Genomic DNA, 12,481 nt, shown 5'->3' with positions numbered 1-12,481 from the left:
AGAAAATTTATTTATTGTACGAGTAATAAATAATTGAAAAATTCTATATGAAGCATAGAAATTATAAAGTTCAAAAGTATTGAAAAATTTATTAATTTTATTTGGTAAAATTTCGGGTTTATTGAATGCAAGATAAGAGAGACTCTATTTTAGAGCTCTCTCTTTCTCTGTTTTCTTTTTCGAAATTTACACCATTTTGCGCTCAGGCATAATTAATAAATTGTAAAAGAACTGTTGAAATTTTAATAGCTTCTAGTCATTAAAGCTGAATTATTCATTTTTTTAGAATAAACAATTTTTTTATCCTACTCGCCTCCCTATAGGCTTTCATAAGAATTAACAATATTTTAAATTTCTTTCAATGCACAAGGTCTATATAAAAAATTTTGTAAGAAGTGATTGTAAATACCTTGTATTATTAAAAAACAGCATAATTTATTTATTATACATACTAGGTAAGGTTAGGTTGGGTCGATGCGCCTGCCGCAAGGTATACATAGGCCAGTAAGTCCCGTTGTGATACCGTCTCCTCCTCCTATTCGTCACGGCAGCTCTTGCAGAGATCGTTCTCAGGGCGGCCCATGCTTCTGGCGTGTTCACCAATAAGGCAATGACCCGTTATGACTCCTATCATAGATTCAATGTCTCTCCGGTGGATGTTATGCGTACTACATGCTTCATTTTTTTAATAATTGTGTTTTTATCCTTAAAGTATGCAATAAAACTGCATAATAGTTGATGAGTTTAATGCGAATTTATTACTCTTGCTTATTTTATATTGTTCTTTATAAATGGAATTTTTAAAAATTTAAATATTCTTTATAATATTGATCATTGATTGCAAGCATATTTATAATTATATATTAATCATTTAATAATTCAAAAAAACCCTTTTAAAAATGATCTTAGACTTAAATTATTCATTAATACAATTCACGCCATATTCCAATATCAAAATATCAAAGAGTCTATAACAATATTCAAATATTATTCTACATAATTATTCAACTTGTAAGTGTTGATGTAATGGCATGAATTGACTAAAACAAATACAAATTTCAAAAGTGACTGTTTTTTTTCACATTCAAGGAAATCATATATATATGTATATATATACTATACCACCTCTATACAAACTATATATAAAACCCCTATATATCTTCGTGCACCGTCTTTACCTTTTTTTATATATACACAAATATCGTAAGACTTTATTCTACAATATTATAATTGGGGTCGTGAAATATAGCTGCTGAAAAAATCCTTTAAATTAAATAATATTATATAAAATAATAGAAAGGAGTATATGTAAATTTTATTGTAATAATATTTTCGTTTACGTGTATGATTCTATTATAAGCACCGGAAGAATTATGTACATACATATACATATATATATATAATATATAGGTTTTTAGTTGTTCATGAAAATTATAGATTATTTTGTTAAAAAATAAAAAAATTTTTGAAAATTTTGTTAAACAGAGAGTTTGAACAATAAAAAAAAACAGAGCAAAAGCAATTTTCCGCAGAAATGTCAGAATTCATATAGAACACAAATATTAAAATGGAACTGCCAAGAATCTATCGAAATTACCGACGCGAATTTAACCGCCGGCAATGAAATATAGCTTACATTAAAATTTTACCGCTGCCGGTTTTATTTCACATTATCTGTTTCCATTACCTATCCTATTTCTAAAATTATACTTTCAGTTTTCAATATTTCTGGTAAAGAGTTATATAAATGAGCTGCTTTGTACAATAAGTTGTACTGTGAGTTAGTTCTTGTGTAAAGGGGCAGACACCAACGTTTCACAAATTGTAGGTTTCCTTGACATAGTTAAAATTTATTTTGCAAATATTCAGGAAGTAGACCATAATATTGAGCTTTGAAAATGAACATTAATGAACTGAAATTTAACCATTGATTTATATATTCATCCATTTCAGTGTCTTGAAATCATACTTGCAATACTAGTTCTCGGCTAATGTAATGATACTCATTGTTCTGTTTTGAAGTTTTTGCGATTTGTTCCTCTTTCCCTAGCTACGTCTAAATAATATAGATGGGCAATAGTCTATATGTGGCAGAAATATACTATTATATAACATTACAGAACATTTTTTGCTCAATAGGGGAAGTTTATTTGACTTGTTTTTTCGAAATATGTTTTATAAAGCAGCCAATAATTTTAACGTTTACCAGCCTATTTACCCTAAGATAATTTGTTGCGCAGCTGTTAATTTTGTTGTAATAAATTTTCATTTGAATTCCAAATATTCTCCACTTTATTGCCAGAACTCACATTCAAATCTTCTTAGATATAAATTGCAACTTAATTAGTTTGTCTTAATGGAAATTTCTTCATGCAACTGCAGAACAGATGGATGACGTAATCAAAGGAACGAGTTAAAGGCAGAAAAATTCATTAAAAAAATTTTTCTCCTCGAACTGGACTCGAACCAGTGACCTACCGCTTTCTAGGCGGACGCTCTACCAACTGAGCTACAGAGGCATTAATTAGTTTGGTTTTCAATATTTTCTATTGAAAAATCCTTGAATATTTAAGAGCTATATGTAAGTATATTAGTAGTGGAATATGAGAACCGTAGGGTAAATATTTAAACATATATAAACACCGTGTGAACATAAAAAAAAATAAGTAATCTGAAAATCTATTTCTTTTACTTCAATTTTACTTTAGTAAAATATCCTTTTGCATATGCATATCATGTACCTTTATAGTAAGAAAAAAAATCAGAAGAAAAATAAAAAAATTATAAAAAGAAAAAAAAATTTTTTTCACAATGTTTCCGGCATAATGTAGGTCACTTTACCTTGCGTGTATTTTTAACTGGTTACTCTTATTTTCATCAACTTTGAAAATTTAGAAAAAATATATATATATATATATATATATATATATATATATATATATAGAATTTTGAACACTTTATTTATAAGTTTATTGAGCCAAATTTTCATTTTTTTCTTTGTACATTTATATATTTATTATTTATTTATATACACAGGTACTTACTTATATACACTCTTAGACTATTAAGAATAACGATAATTTAAAGTAAGAAACCAAAAAAAAAAACAAAAACAATTATAGCTTTATACTAGACTTTATAGTTGTACAAAGGAACAATAACAACAATAACAACAAATTAAGTGAAATATTTTCATTTTTATGTAATCCGGGTAACCTGATTTTCTTGCGAGCATGAGATTTTTAATTAAAAAATCAATTTTTCATATCATAAGTGTTATACTTGTATTTTTGACAAAATCAATTTAATTTGAAATAAATGTTAAATTAGAAAATTTTATTTTTTTTTAACAAATTTTCTCATTTTTAAATTTTTTCTATTTTTAGTAATATAATTGTTATGAAATTGTTATTGTAGAAAAATTCAGTATTCTTATATCGTATGTAAATTACGATATAATTATGAGTATTATTACAATTAATTTTTAATTGTTTAAGCAATGAGCAATGAGTAATTGTAAAAATATTATTGAAATTTTTAATAATTTCTTTGTTCCGAATTTGTATTATGTACGTATGAGTTTATATGTGTGGGTATCTGTGATATAGTTAATGATTTTAGAATTTGCGTTATAACAATTAGAAATTTACGTCGCTTTAATAAGTGTTCAATTAGTTATTGAAGTAGCGCAAATAATGACGCTATCACTTTGTATACACGAAGTTTTAACATTGTGCCTTTAATATTTTCTGCGATATGATCGAATAATTACCGACCGCATTGTACACAATAGGGTAGTTCATGTAATGGCACCAAATCCATAGTACTCAATACACATTACGATCGGTTATATGCTGTTCACATCAGATTTATTTTAAATATTACGACAGCTAAGAGATGTGGGATGTGAAATCTATGCTGCTTTAAGAAAAATCATGGTGTTTAGCAGATTTTTGCCAGCTCAATTTCATTTATTTTCCTTAAGTTCTAAATTATGTAAGAATTCTTTTACGTCATATAGAGATCATTCTATATAGAGATCATAATAAATTGCCGAAAACTGCCCTACTTCCATATGTAACACATGTAGTTGCAGCACTTGTACAATATTCATTTAATATATTAGCTTTCCCTATAGGTACATGTATATGCAATTAAAAATATATCAAATTTAGTTATGCACAAGATTTAAGCAAATAATTTTGAATTTCGATATAGTGAATTAACCCCAATATAATATATTTGAAAGATAAGACAAATATAGTACATCATCCATATAGTTCATTGAAATATTATGATTCTAGTTTTGTATTATGAACAGATGTAAATATAAACAAAATATTTTGGTATTTTGAAAACAATAATAAAGAAACACGAGCTTATAATATTACTATGGTAGTTATTAATAAATAAATCAATGACTACACAAACTAATAACAAGCACATACACATATACATAAAAAATTTTATATTATTTCATTCATATATCCAAATGCATGCACAAACAAACATATTAAAGCTAATATAGACATCTAGTTGCTATGCATTTTAATAAATTTAGAAAAACCTATATAAGAAGCAGAAATTCATTTATGCTTTACATTTTTTTTTTCAAATTTTTAATTCTATTCCCTTCCCTAAATGCTATTCATTCCTAAATAAATTTAAATTTCAATCAAATCAAATATTTAATTTTACCTTTCATGACTATTAAAAAGTTATAGATTAGGACTGTATTAAGTATATTAGGTAGTATATTATATGTATGTGGACTAACCTATGTATATTTAGACAAAGGAGCTCTTCAACCTTAATGATTATCTCTAAAAGTAGTTTATATTGCATTGTTTAATCAGTGTATTGAATATGGGTATAATATTGTAAAATACGTTCAATATTAATATTGAAACTCTGGAAATATTTTAAAAATCTTAATCAAGTGTTTATAACAAAGACATAGTTCAAAAAATGCCCATTATGCTGTAAACGATTAAGAGCTACTACTACTCAAATATTGAAGATTAAGGTAAATTCAGAAATTTAATTTTAACCTGAATTAGCTTTAAAAATCTTAATACTGCAATATGGAATTCAAGATAATGAGCAGATCTCAAATTATATTTTGGTTGCTCTGGAATAATTTGGTATCGAATTTTCATGTTAGATTGAAGATTACTGAAGAGAGATATAAGCAAAAGAAAACCTCACTTACGATCATTGCCCAGTTTGTGTATGGGATATTTGGCAGAACGTCGAAAGAAGCTGGTAATAGCACGAACCCTTTTTCGATGCATCCCCAACAGCTCTGAAGAAAATTTGCTTGAGGAAGATGGAAGGGGCAACGTCGTTTGTCGGCATTCCTCATCTGCCTACAATAACAATAATAGTTGACAGAAGCAGTAGGACCCAACAAAAGGATTCTCAGATTCTCCCCGCGTCAACTATTCAGCAATTTTATTGCTTTTGTGTCCGGCGTCCAAATGAACGTTACTCTGTTGATGTCAGCTCAACCAATGCGAACATACAGCTCCAAGTCACCTTGGATGTAACCTGAGTCGATTGGAGCGTATTCAATGCCACCCTGCTGTCTGTCAGCACACATATCGCACGATTTTTATATTTCCTTTCTAAATTAACTTTCAAGCAGATGTCTGTTGTATATCCTTTTGCTTGAAATATCGATCAATACGAGTACATGTTCGCGCTTAAACGCGTGTCCGACCGAACTCCGTATATTAGGGAGTCACAAAGTACGCTTTGAACCATAGACTCAAATTAATCAGTGTACCATAGACTCAAATTAATTTCAAAAAGTGGATCACCCTGCACCAAAATGAATCGATCAGGCAACATCACTTTCTGTCCGCAATCCAATTTATATCGTGGGTGACAGGCGTCCGAGATGACTATCCTGAGAGTGGGGTCATTGTCGACTAAAATTATATGATCAGTTAAAAATCGGTATATATAGTTAGCAGAGCTTCCTGCACAATGCAGACGATCATTGATGATAATCCAATGAATGCCTTCAAAGTAGCTGTGGGATCCGTTGGCATGGGCTCAGTCAGTCTCAGGCAACCAAGCCCCTGAAGCTTCCCCGGCTTGGGTTGCACAATCACTGTCTCCACCTTGTTGTATTATACCGCGGCATTTACATTTTGGATAGCTTACGTTAGTTATTGAATAGTGTAGATTAATAACCAATCTTCACTCATATAAGTTAGCAAGCTCCTTGAAATTAATAATAAATTGATGTTGTGCTGTAATTGCGAGTTTAGAAAATGAAATTTAAGATTGATTCAAGCGATTTACTCAGAGGTTCAATCAGAGAATCTTTGTGCGATTGTGTTTGGTTCAAAGTTATATTGATTTATCGAATCACACTGAACTAAACTGGCATGTGTTATGATATTATGGTTGCAAAAACAATTGAACTGAAGTGCGCGAGTTAACATTAAATAGTATAAAACGAATATGTATACATAAGTGTATATAAAATCTAGTATATAAGTCAACCATTGCTTTTTATTACTATAAAAATAATATTCAAAAAACATAAAATTTATATTTTTTATGATATGTAACAATACAGTTCTAAAACAGTCAGCATACAATATGTTGTTTGTCATTTAATAATTTCATTTTAAGTGGGAAATTCAAAATGTTATACATTTATGTTACACATAAATAATTTATGCTTATTATACTACGTTTGAACTTAGTGTACAAAGTGTGTCAAGAAAAAATGAAAAGAAGGTTGTTAGTATTAGTAACTTAGGAAGATTATGATTACTAAAAATTTCATGCACGAAACAATTTTACTCTGCAGTTCATAAAGACAATAAAGAAGCTGGCCAAATATGAACATGTTTGCCATTTGTGAGTTATTACTTGTCTGAAAAAAAAATCATTTTTGTATTTACAAAATAATTTATTTACCTGAATTCCGAGAATTTAGATTAGTACCCGAACTTTACAAAATTTTTTCAACGGTAAATTGTGGCATGATGGGCTGTTCTATTTTTTCTTGTGATATGAAGCCAGGCAGAACAAGAATAGCTCGCTGGCAAAATTTAGGCATCCTTTCAAAACTTATTCGATGGTACGCCACATACTTGTATATAATATTATTTTTTAAAAACTTTCGAAGCCTTCTGGAGAGACTGGAGTCTCGTTGAGAAAACTTTCAAAAATACCCTCCGAAAACTCGTAGAAATCTTTGAAATGTTCTTTAAAACTGGGTGACTTAATTAAAATTGTTTGTTTTGGACAAAAAAAAGGGCCAATATTAGTTCCGTTTGCAGTTTGCACCTTATCTATAGAACTACTTGTATTTTTTTTTAAATATTGTACATAATTGGAATAAATAAAAAGAAAGGAAGAGATAATTGGTCACTTTTATTTTAATTAACAAAGATGTCACATGCTTCACATTCATATTTTTTTTCATATTTAGTATAGCAATTTGTAACTTATACTTGGATACGAGACACTTTGTACTATAGATAATTTTGAAGTTAAACAGTTTGTTTTTTTTTTTTTTTTACTATTGATTGGAAATAAAAATACCATAGTTTTTTCTATAAAAATAAGTGATAAATATCACGCAAATCTACACTTCCATTACTGTTATATTTTTTATATTTTTTCATTGATTATAAACACTGACACCTCTTAACACTGCCTAATATTATGCAAAAGTGTTTATACACACATGTATGTATAACGAATATGAATTGATCGATGTGTTGAAATTCTAAGGAAAACCATAAATGAGTTTTTCTTTAAAAATCAAAGCCTAATATTTTCAGTCAATCTTTGGATGGGCGACAAAAAGGTTCTTAATCTACATCCTTTTTTAATAACGCTGCTTCCCGCTTTTAAAATAATTAAATAAATGCAAAAAATTTATTATGGCTCTTTTTTTGTTAATTTTTAAAATTTAAATTAATTTTAAATTGTTAATTATGGGAATTGATAAACTAATAAAATAGAAATTAAGTATGTATTCATTTAAAATGAAATTTATGTTTTGCAAAAATAATTTATTAATTAATCCAATAAAAATTTAAATTTTAAATTTAATTTTAAAAAAATTTGAAATAAGTTTGTTAAGTTCGTTAAGAAGAGTATTAAGAAGAAACTGCTTTAGAGTCAAAAATTTTCAAGTTTCTTTAAAAATCGAGAAAATGATAAATATCTTAGAAATATTGAGTCAGCCGCTTAATATTTCTTAACAAAATCTTGTGGGAAAAGTGTTAAATTATGTGAAACTATTATATTTACAAAAAAAGATTTAAATTAAAAATTAAAAATTTTAAATTCCGCGACTACAATTTTTTTTTCATTATGTAACGAAATTGTGAGACGGATTCAAGTATTTCTGTTCCACGCTGTAACAAAATGAAAGTCTAAAAAAAATGTCAAAAGATAAGTTTGACATTGAAAAGAAGTGAAGCTTTACATAAAGAGAAGTCTAGTAAAACATCATAAGATCTTCAATTGTTACAATTAATTGATATTAAAAATCGTGAAAAAAATCTAAAAATTAATATTGAAGCTTTTTTGTCTCTCTCATTTAATTGATCATTATTTTCTGTGCCAAATATTAACGAACTGTGTAAAAGCAGAACTGTGCAATCAACTAAAGTGACAAAAAAAATTTTAAATCAATTGAAAATTCAAAAAAAAAATTTGATCAAAACTGAAAAAAAATTCAAACTAGTTTAAAATTTACAAAATATTTTATTGAATAATTAGAGACTATGCGTAACACTAATAACATTGTGGAACTCGGAACCGTTTGAGCATCAAACTGTAGTTCACTAAAAATGTAAATCATATTCAATTTAATTAAGCTGGTGAAAAAAGACAATCCGTTCAAAGTTCCATTATTAAATCCATTTCAAGATTTTTTTACGATATTTTTGAAATTTTTTTATCGGTCCTTTGTCACAAATTTTATTTCTGGAATGTTAAGAGAGACGCTCAGTAAATTCGAGAAAACTGCGTTTGAAATATTTAAATATTTAATTTTTGAGAAAATTTTTAAAAGGTAAAAACGAGCTTACGTCAAAATACAGTGCAAAGAAGAGTAAACAAGGTATTTTGAAAATATAAAACAATTCCTCAGGCCATTACATTTGTATTCAACATAATAACTAATTTTTGCAAAAATGTTGGATAGACGGCTAATGCACTGAGCGCCTCAAATATGATATGGGGGGCTCAATTCACTCCCCTGTGATACACTCGAATTGTTGTCTTTCAGCGAATAATAATGAACCGTGTTTCTTTCCAAAAACACTATTAATTTTTTTGGTCTGCAAAATTTTTGGCCCATATACTTCTAATATTTTATGTGCTGAGGAGTAGCTGTACACTTGTCATTGGAAAAATTTCACAAAAATAAAACAAAAACTAAATTTAAAGTAATTTTTTTTATCAAAGAAGCTTAATTTACATTTATGGTATTTTCAAATTTAGAAATTTTTCTTTCAGTGTAAACCGATGAATTCTATTTGTAATAAAATTTGTAATCTCAGTATGTTAATTAAAAAGATTTTATTTGCCATGAGGCTGTTTAGTTCAAATCGTAAAATTTTGATTTTGTTAAAGATTATTTTGTTATTAAGTTGTTAACATTATAAATTATATGACATTTATTCCTCTTTGTAAATGTAACGAAAAGTTATGAACTAAAAACTTAGCTTTGTTTGGGATTTAAATTGAATCTTAATCTTACTAAATAGCAAATTTGTTATTAAAATATTAATAAGAATAAATGTAATTCACACGAATTAAATGATTTTCAGCTTAGTTTTTATATCAATAGAATAGATAGAACAATTTTCAATAAATAATTAAAAAAAAATTAATCACAACAGTTCTGAAAGGATGGGGGTACGTTCTTTAAAATATTGATAAATAATTTTTCATCCTTATGTTGAATGCTTACTAATATTGTTAGGAGCCCAAGAAAAATCATTTACTAGATTTGAACATTAACATTCTCTCTGATATTTCATAATTTTTTATTAAATTCCTAAAAAACAAAATGCTAGTACTATTGCTTAAAAACTGCTTTAACAGAATTTTTCTTAGAAATTTTGTAAAATCATATTGAACTATAAAAATTTTGTATTGGGGGCTTACATTTAAGCATTTATATTGATATTAGCTAATTTAAATTTTGTTCATGTATAAATATTTAAATTGTAATTTAAAAATATTCATACATCGATAAGTAGATTAATTGTTCAGATAATTTCGTGCTTTTTAATTATATCATCATCCGTGCCGATTTATCAACAGCAACACACTGCTTTAGCAATGCACTTAATTATACGACAACAAATTTAAATTCATAAAAGCATTAACAATGTAATAAACGCCGTAGTTATCTGCCTCAAGGATTTCGAAGTTTTCCATCATTTTTGTGTATTTATTAAAATCCAGAACAAAAACAAATTCCATTGACCATTTTCATAGGTTTTCAATTTTTAATTTACTAAAAATAGTAAAAAAATAAAAAAAAATTAATAATTAATACATTTATTTTTTTTTTTAAATAATTTTTAGTCACGTGCACAAACTCCAGTTCATTTAGTTGCAAGTCGGCAAACTGGAACCGCAACAAGTATTCTACGAGCTTTATTGGCGGCGGCAGGAAAGGATATCAGATTAAAAACTGACGGGGTAATTTTATTGTCTTTTATTTTATTGAATTTTTTTTGCTTTTTTTTCATTTGCTTTTTATTTATCATAAAATGCCTTAAAAATATTCAAAAACAATAGTGATTGGTTTATAACATTTAAAATCGATTTATTTGGAGTATAAAAATCGAAAAAATAATAATTGAAAAAAAAAACAATTTGTAGTTGGAATCGAATTGAAGAAAATTTCATGAAAACGAACACGTTTTCTAATATTGAACAAAAGATTGACACCTCAGAAATTTAAGCAAACAAAAAAATTGATTTCTTCTGTTCCGAAATTATTGAAGTGTCAAATTGGTTGAAATAAACTTCAAATATAAAATTTATATTTTATTTAACATTGGGCAGTTTGGGTCAACAATCTTCAATTAACACGAACTTTTATTTCTAGTACGAACAAAAATTTTAATTAAATTTTTCAACACCGACAGCAATATGTCGTATTCAACCTTTTACAACTCATAAAAACTACTCAATACACTTTCTTTACACATCTACAACAGTCTTGATTTTAAAACAAAACATCAAACATGTGAGCAATTAAAAATTAATTTGATGAAAAATTTTCAAGTTTTTCAGCTGAAAAGGGTCAAGACAAAAAAATTTTTTTTTAAATTTAACCGCACGAGAAATCAGAACCTATAATCGATATAAAAGAGTTTTTTTAAATTATCAATGGTTGGTGTTCCAAAGCAATCGTTATCAAAGAAAAAACATTATCAAGAACGTATTAGAAGCGGTAGAAAAGGTCATATTTGTAAAGCAAAAGAAAAACCACCGAAAAAACCTCGGGTTAAAAGAAAACGTGGCCCTTTAAAAAATCAATCGAAAAAAGATAATCAAACTGATGACAAAACTGAGGCAGGAGAGGTATTAAAAAAAACCCCCTACATATGTATTCTTATTATTATTGTAAAATTTCTGATGAACTCAATTGTGTGATGCGTGCCAATAATTTTGACAATATATATATGTATCTTATTGTATTGTAAATACGAATGTTATAAATATGTAGATAATTGTAATTGTACTTATATGTAAAATATGCACATGATAATTTTTGAGTGTTTTCATAAACAAAACTATGAATTTTTATAGGTTTTATGTATATACAAAAATCGTACAACATTTAATCGAACAAGTGCTAAAAAAATTATTAATTTTGATCTTATTGAAATTAAAGAAATCACTGGCAACGTATTTTAAGTGAACTTTGAAACTATATTAAAAAAATATCATACTTCTTAGTAAAATTTGCAGAGAATCTGAATAGCATGGTGGCTAATATAAAATGACTGGATACAATGACGTTCATACAATGCCCTAGTCCGAAAGTTTGTTATTTTAGGCGGATAATTCTTTTCTATCCTAGCGTTGTAAGACTGAGGGAAACTTTTTTGTGTATAAAAGCACAAATATTTTAATGGCTTGTTGGTGTCTTGCCGTATCCAGCCATTGTACATTTGATTATAAACTTTAGTTAATAACTTATTCAGCGACCTGGTGTTTTTCACCGTAACTTGAAACCCATATGAACCTGCTTGCACTATTTATAAAAGTCTTTTAATTTTATTAGCCGATATATCGGATGGTTTCTTTCAAACACAACACAGCCGTATGTTTATCCGCCGGAAATAAGGCTTAACACATGACTTAACACGTCTCTAAATTAGGAGTTAGGACTCTGTCTATTTCCTTCGTTAGTATGCAATTCGCAAACTCCAAATCCTACAAATATTGAGAAGAAATGTAATTCAACGCG

The 12,481-nt window shown here is 27.6% G+C and overlaps 1 protein-coding gene across 6 annotated transcripts in view; it reads left to right on the top strand.

Annotated features, from left to right (window-relative positions):
- LOC129615941 (serine/threonine-protein phosphatase 6 regulatory ankyrin repeat subunit A) overlaps nucleotides 1-12,481 on the top strand; it is a 55,209-nt gene that overhangs the window by 18,015 nt on the left and 24,713 nt on the right. For 5 of the 6 annotated variants that reach the window (XM_055531370.1, XM_055531371.1, XM_055531372.1 and 2 more), the window contains exon 4: nucleotides 10,582-10,698. In XM_055531370.1, the coding sequence (XP_055387345.1) occupies nucleotides 10,582-10,698 (117 nt within the window). Of the gene's footprint in view, nucleotides 1-7,867; nucleotides 8,002-10,581; nucleotides 10,699-12,481 lie in introns of those variants that run through there. The other variant, XM_055531373.1, reaches the window with a different exon arrangement.

The sequence above is a fragment of the Condylostylus longicornis genome, unplaced genomic scaffold (genome assembly GCF_029603195.1).
Source record: "Condylostylus longicornis isolate FDR11 unplaced genomic scaffold, ASM2960319v2 ptg000153l, whole genome shotgun sequence".
Classification (NCBI taxonomy): domain Eukaryota; kingdom Metazoa; phylum Arthropoda; class Insecta; order Diptera; family Dolichopodidae; genus Condylostylus; species Condylostylus longicornis.
Note: the sequence above shows the minus strand (reverse complement) of the source record. Positions and strands in the feature narration are given on the sequence as shown.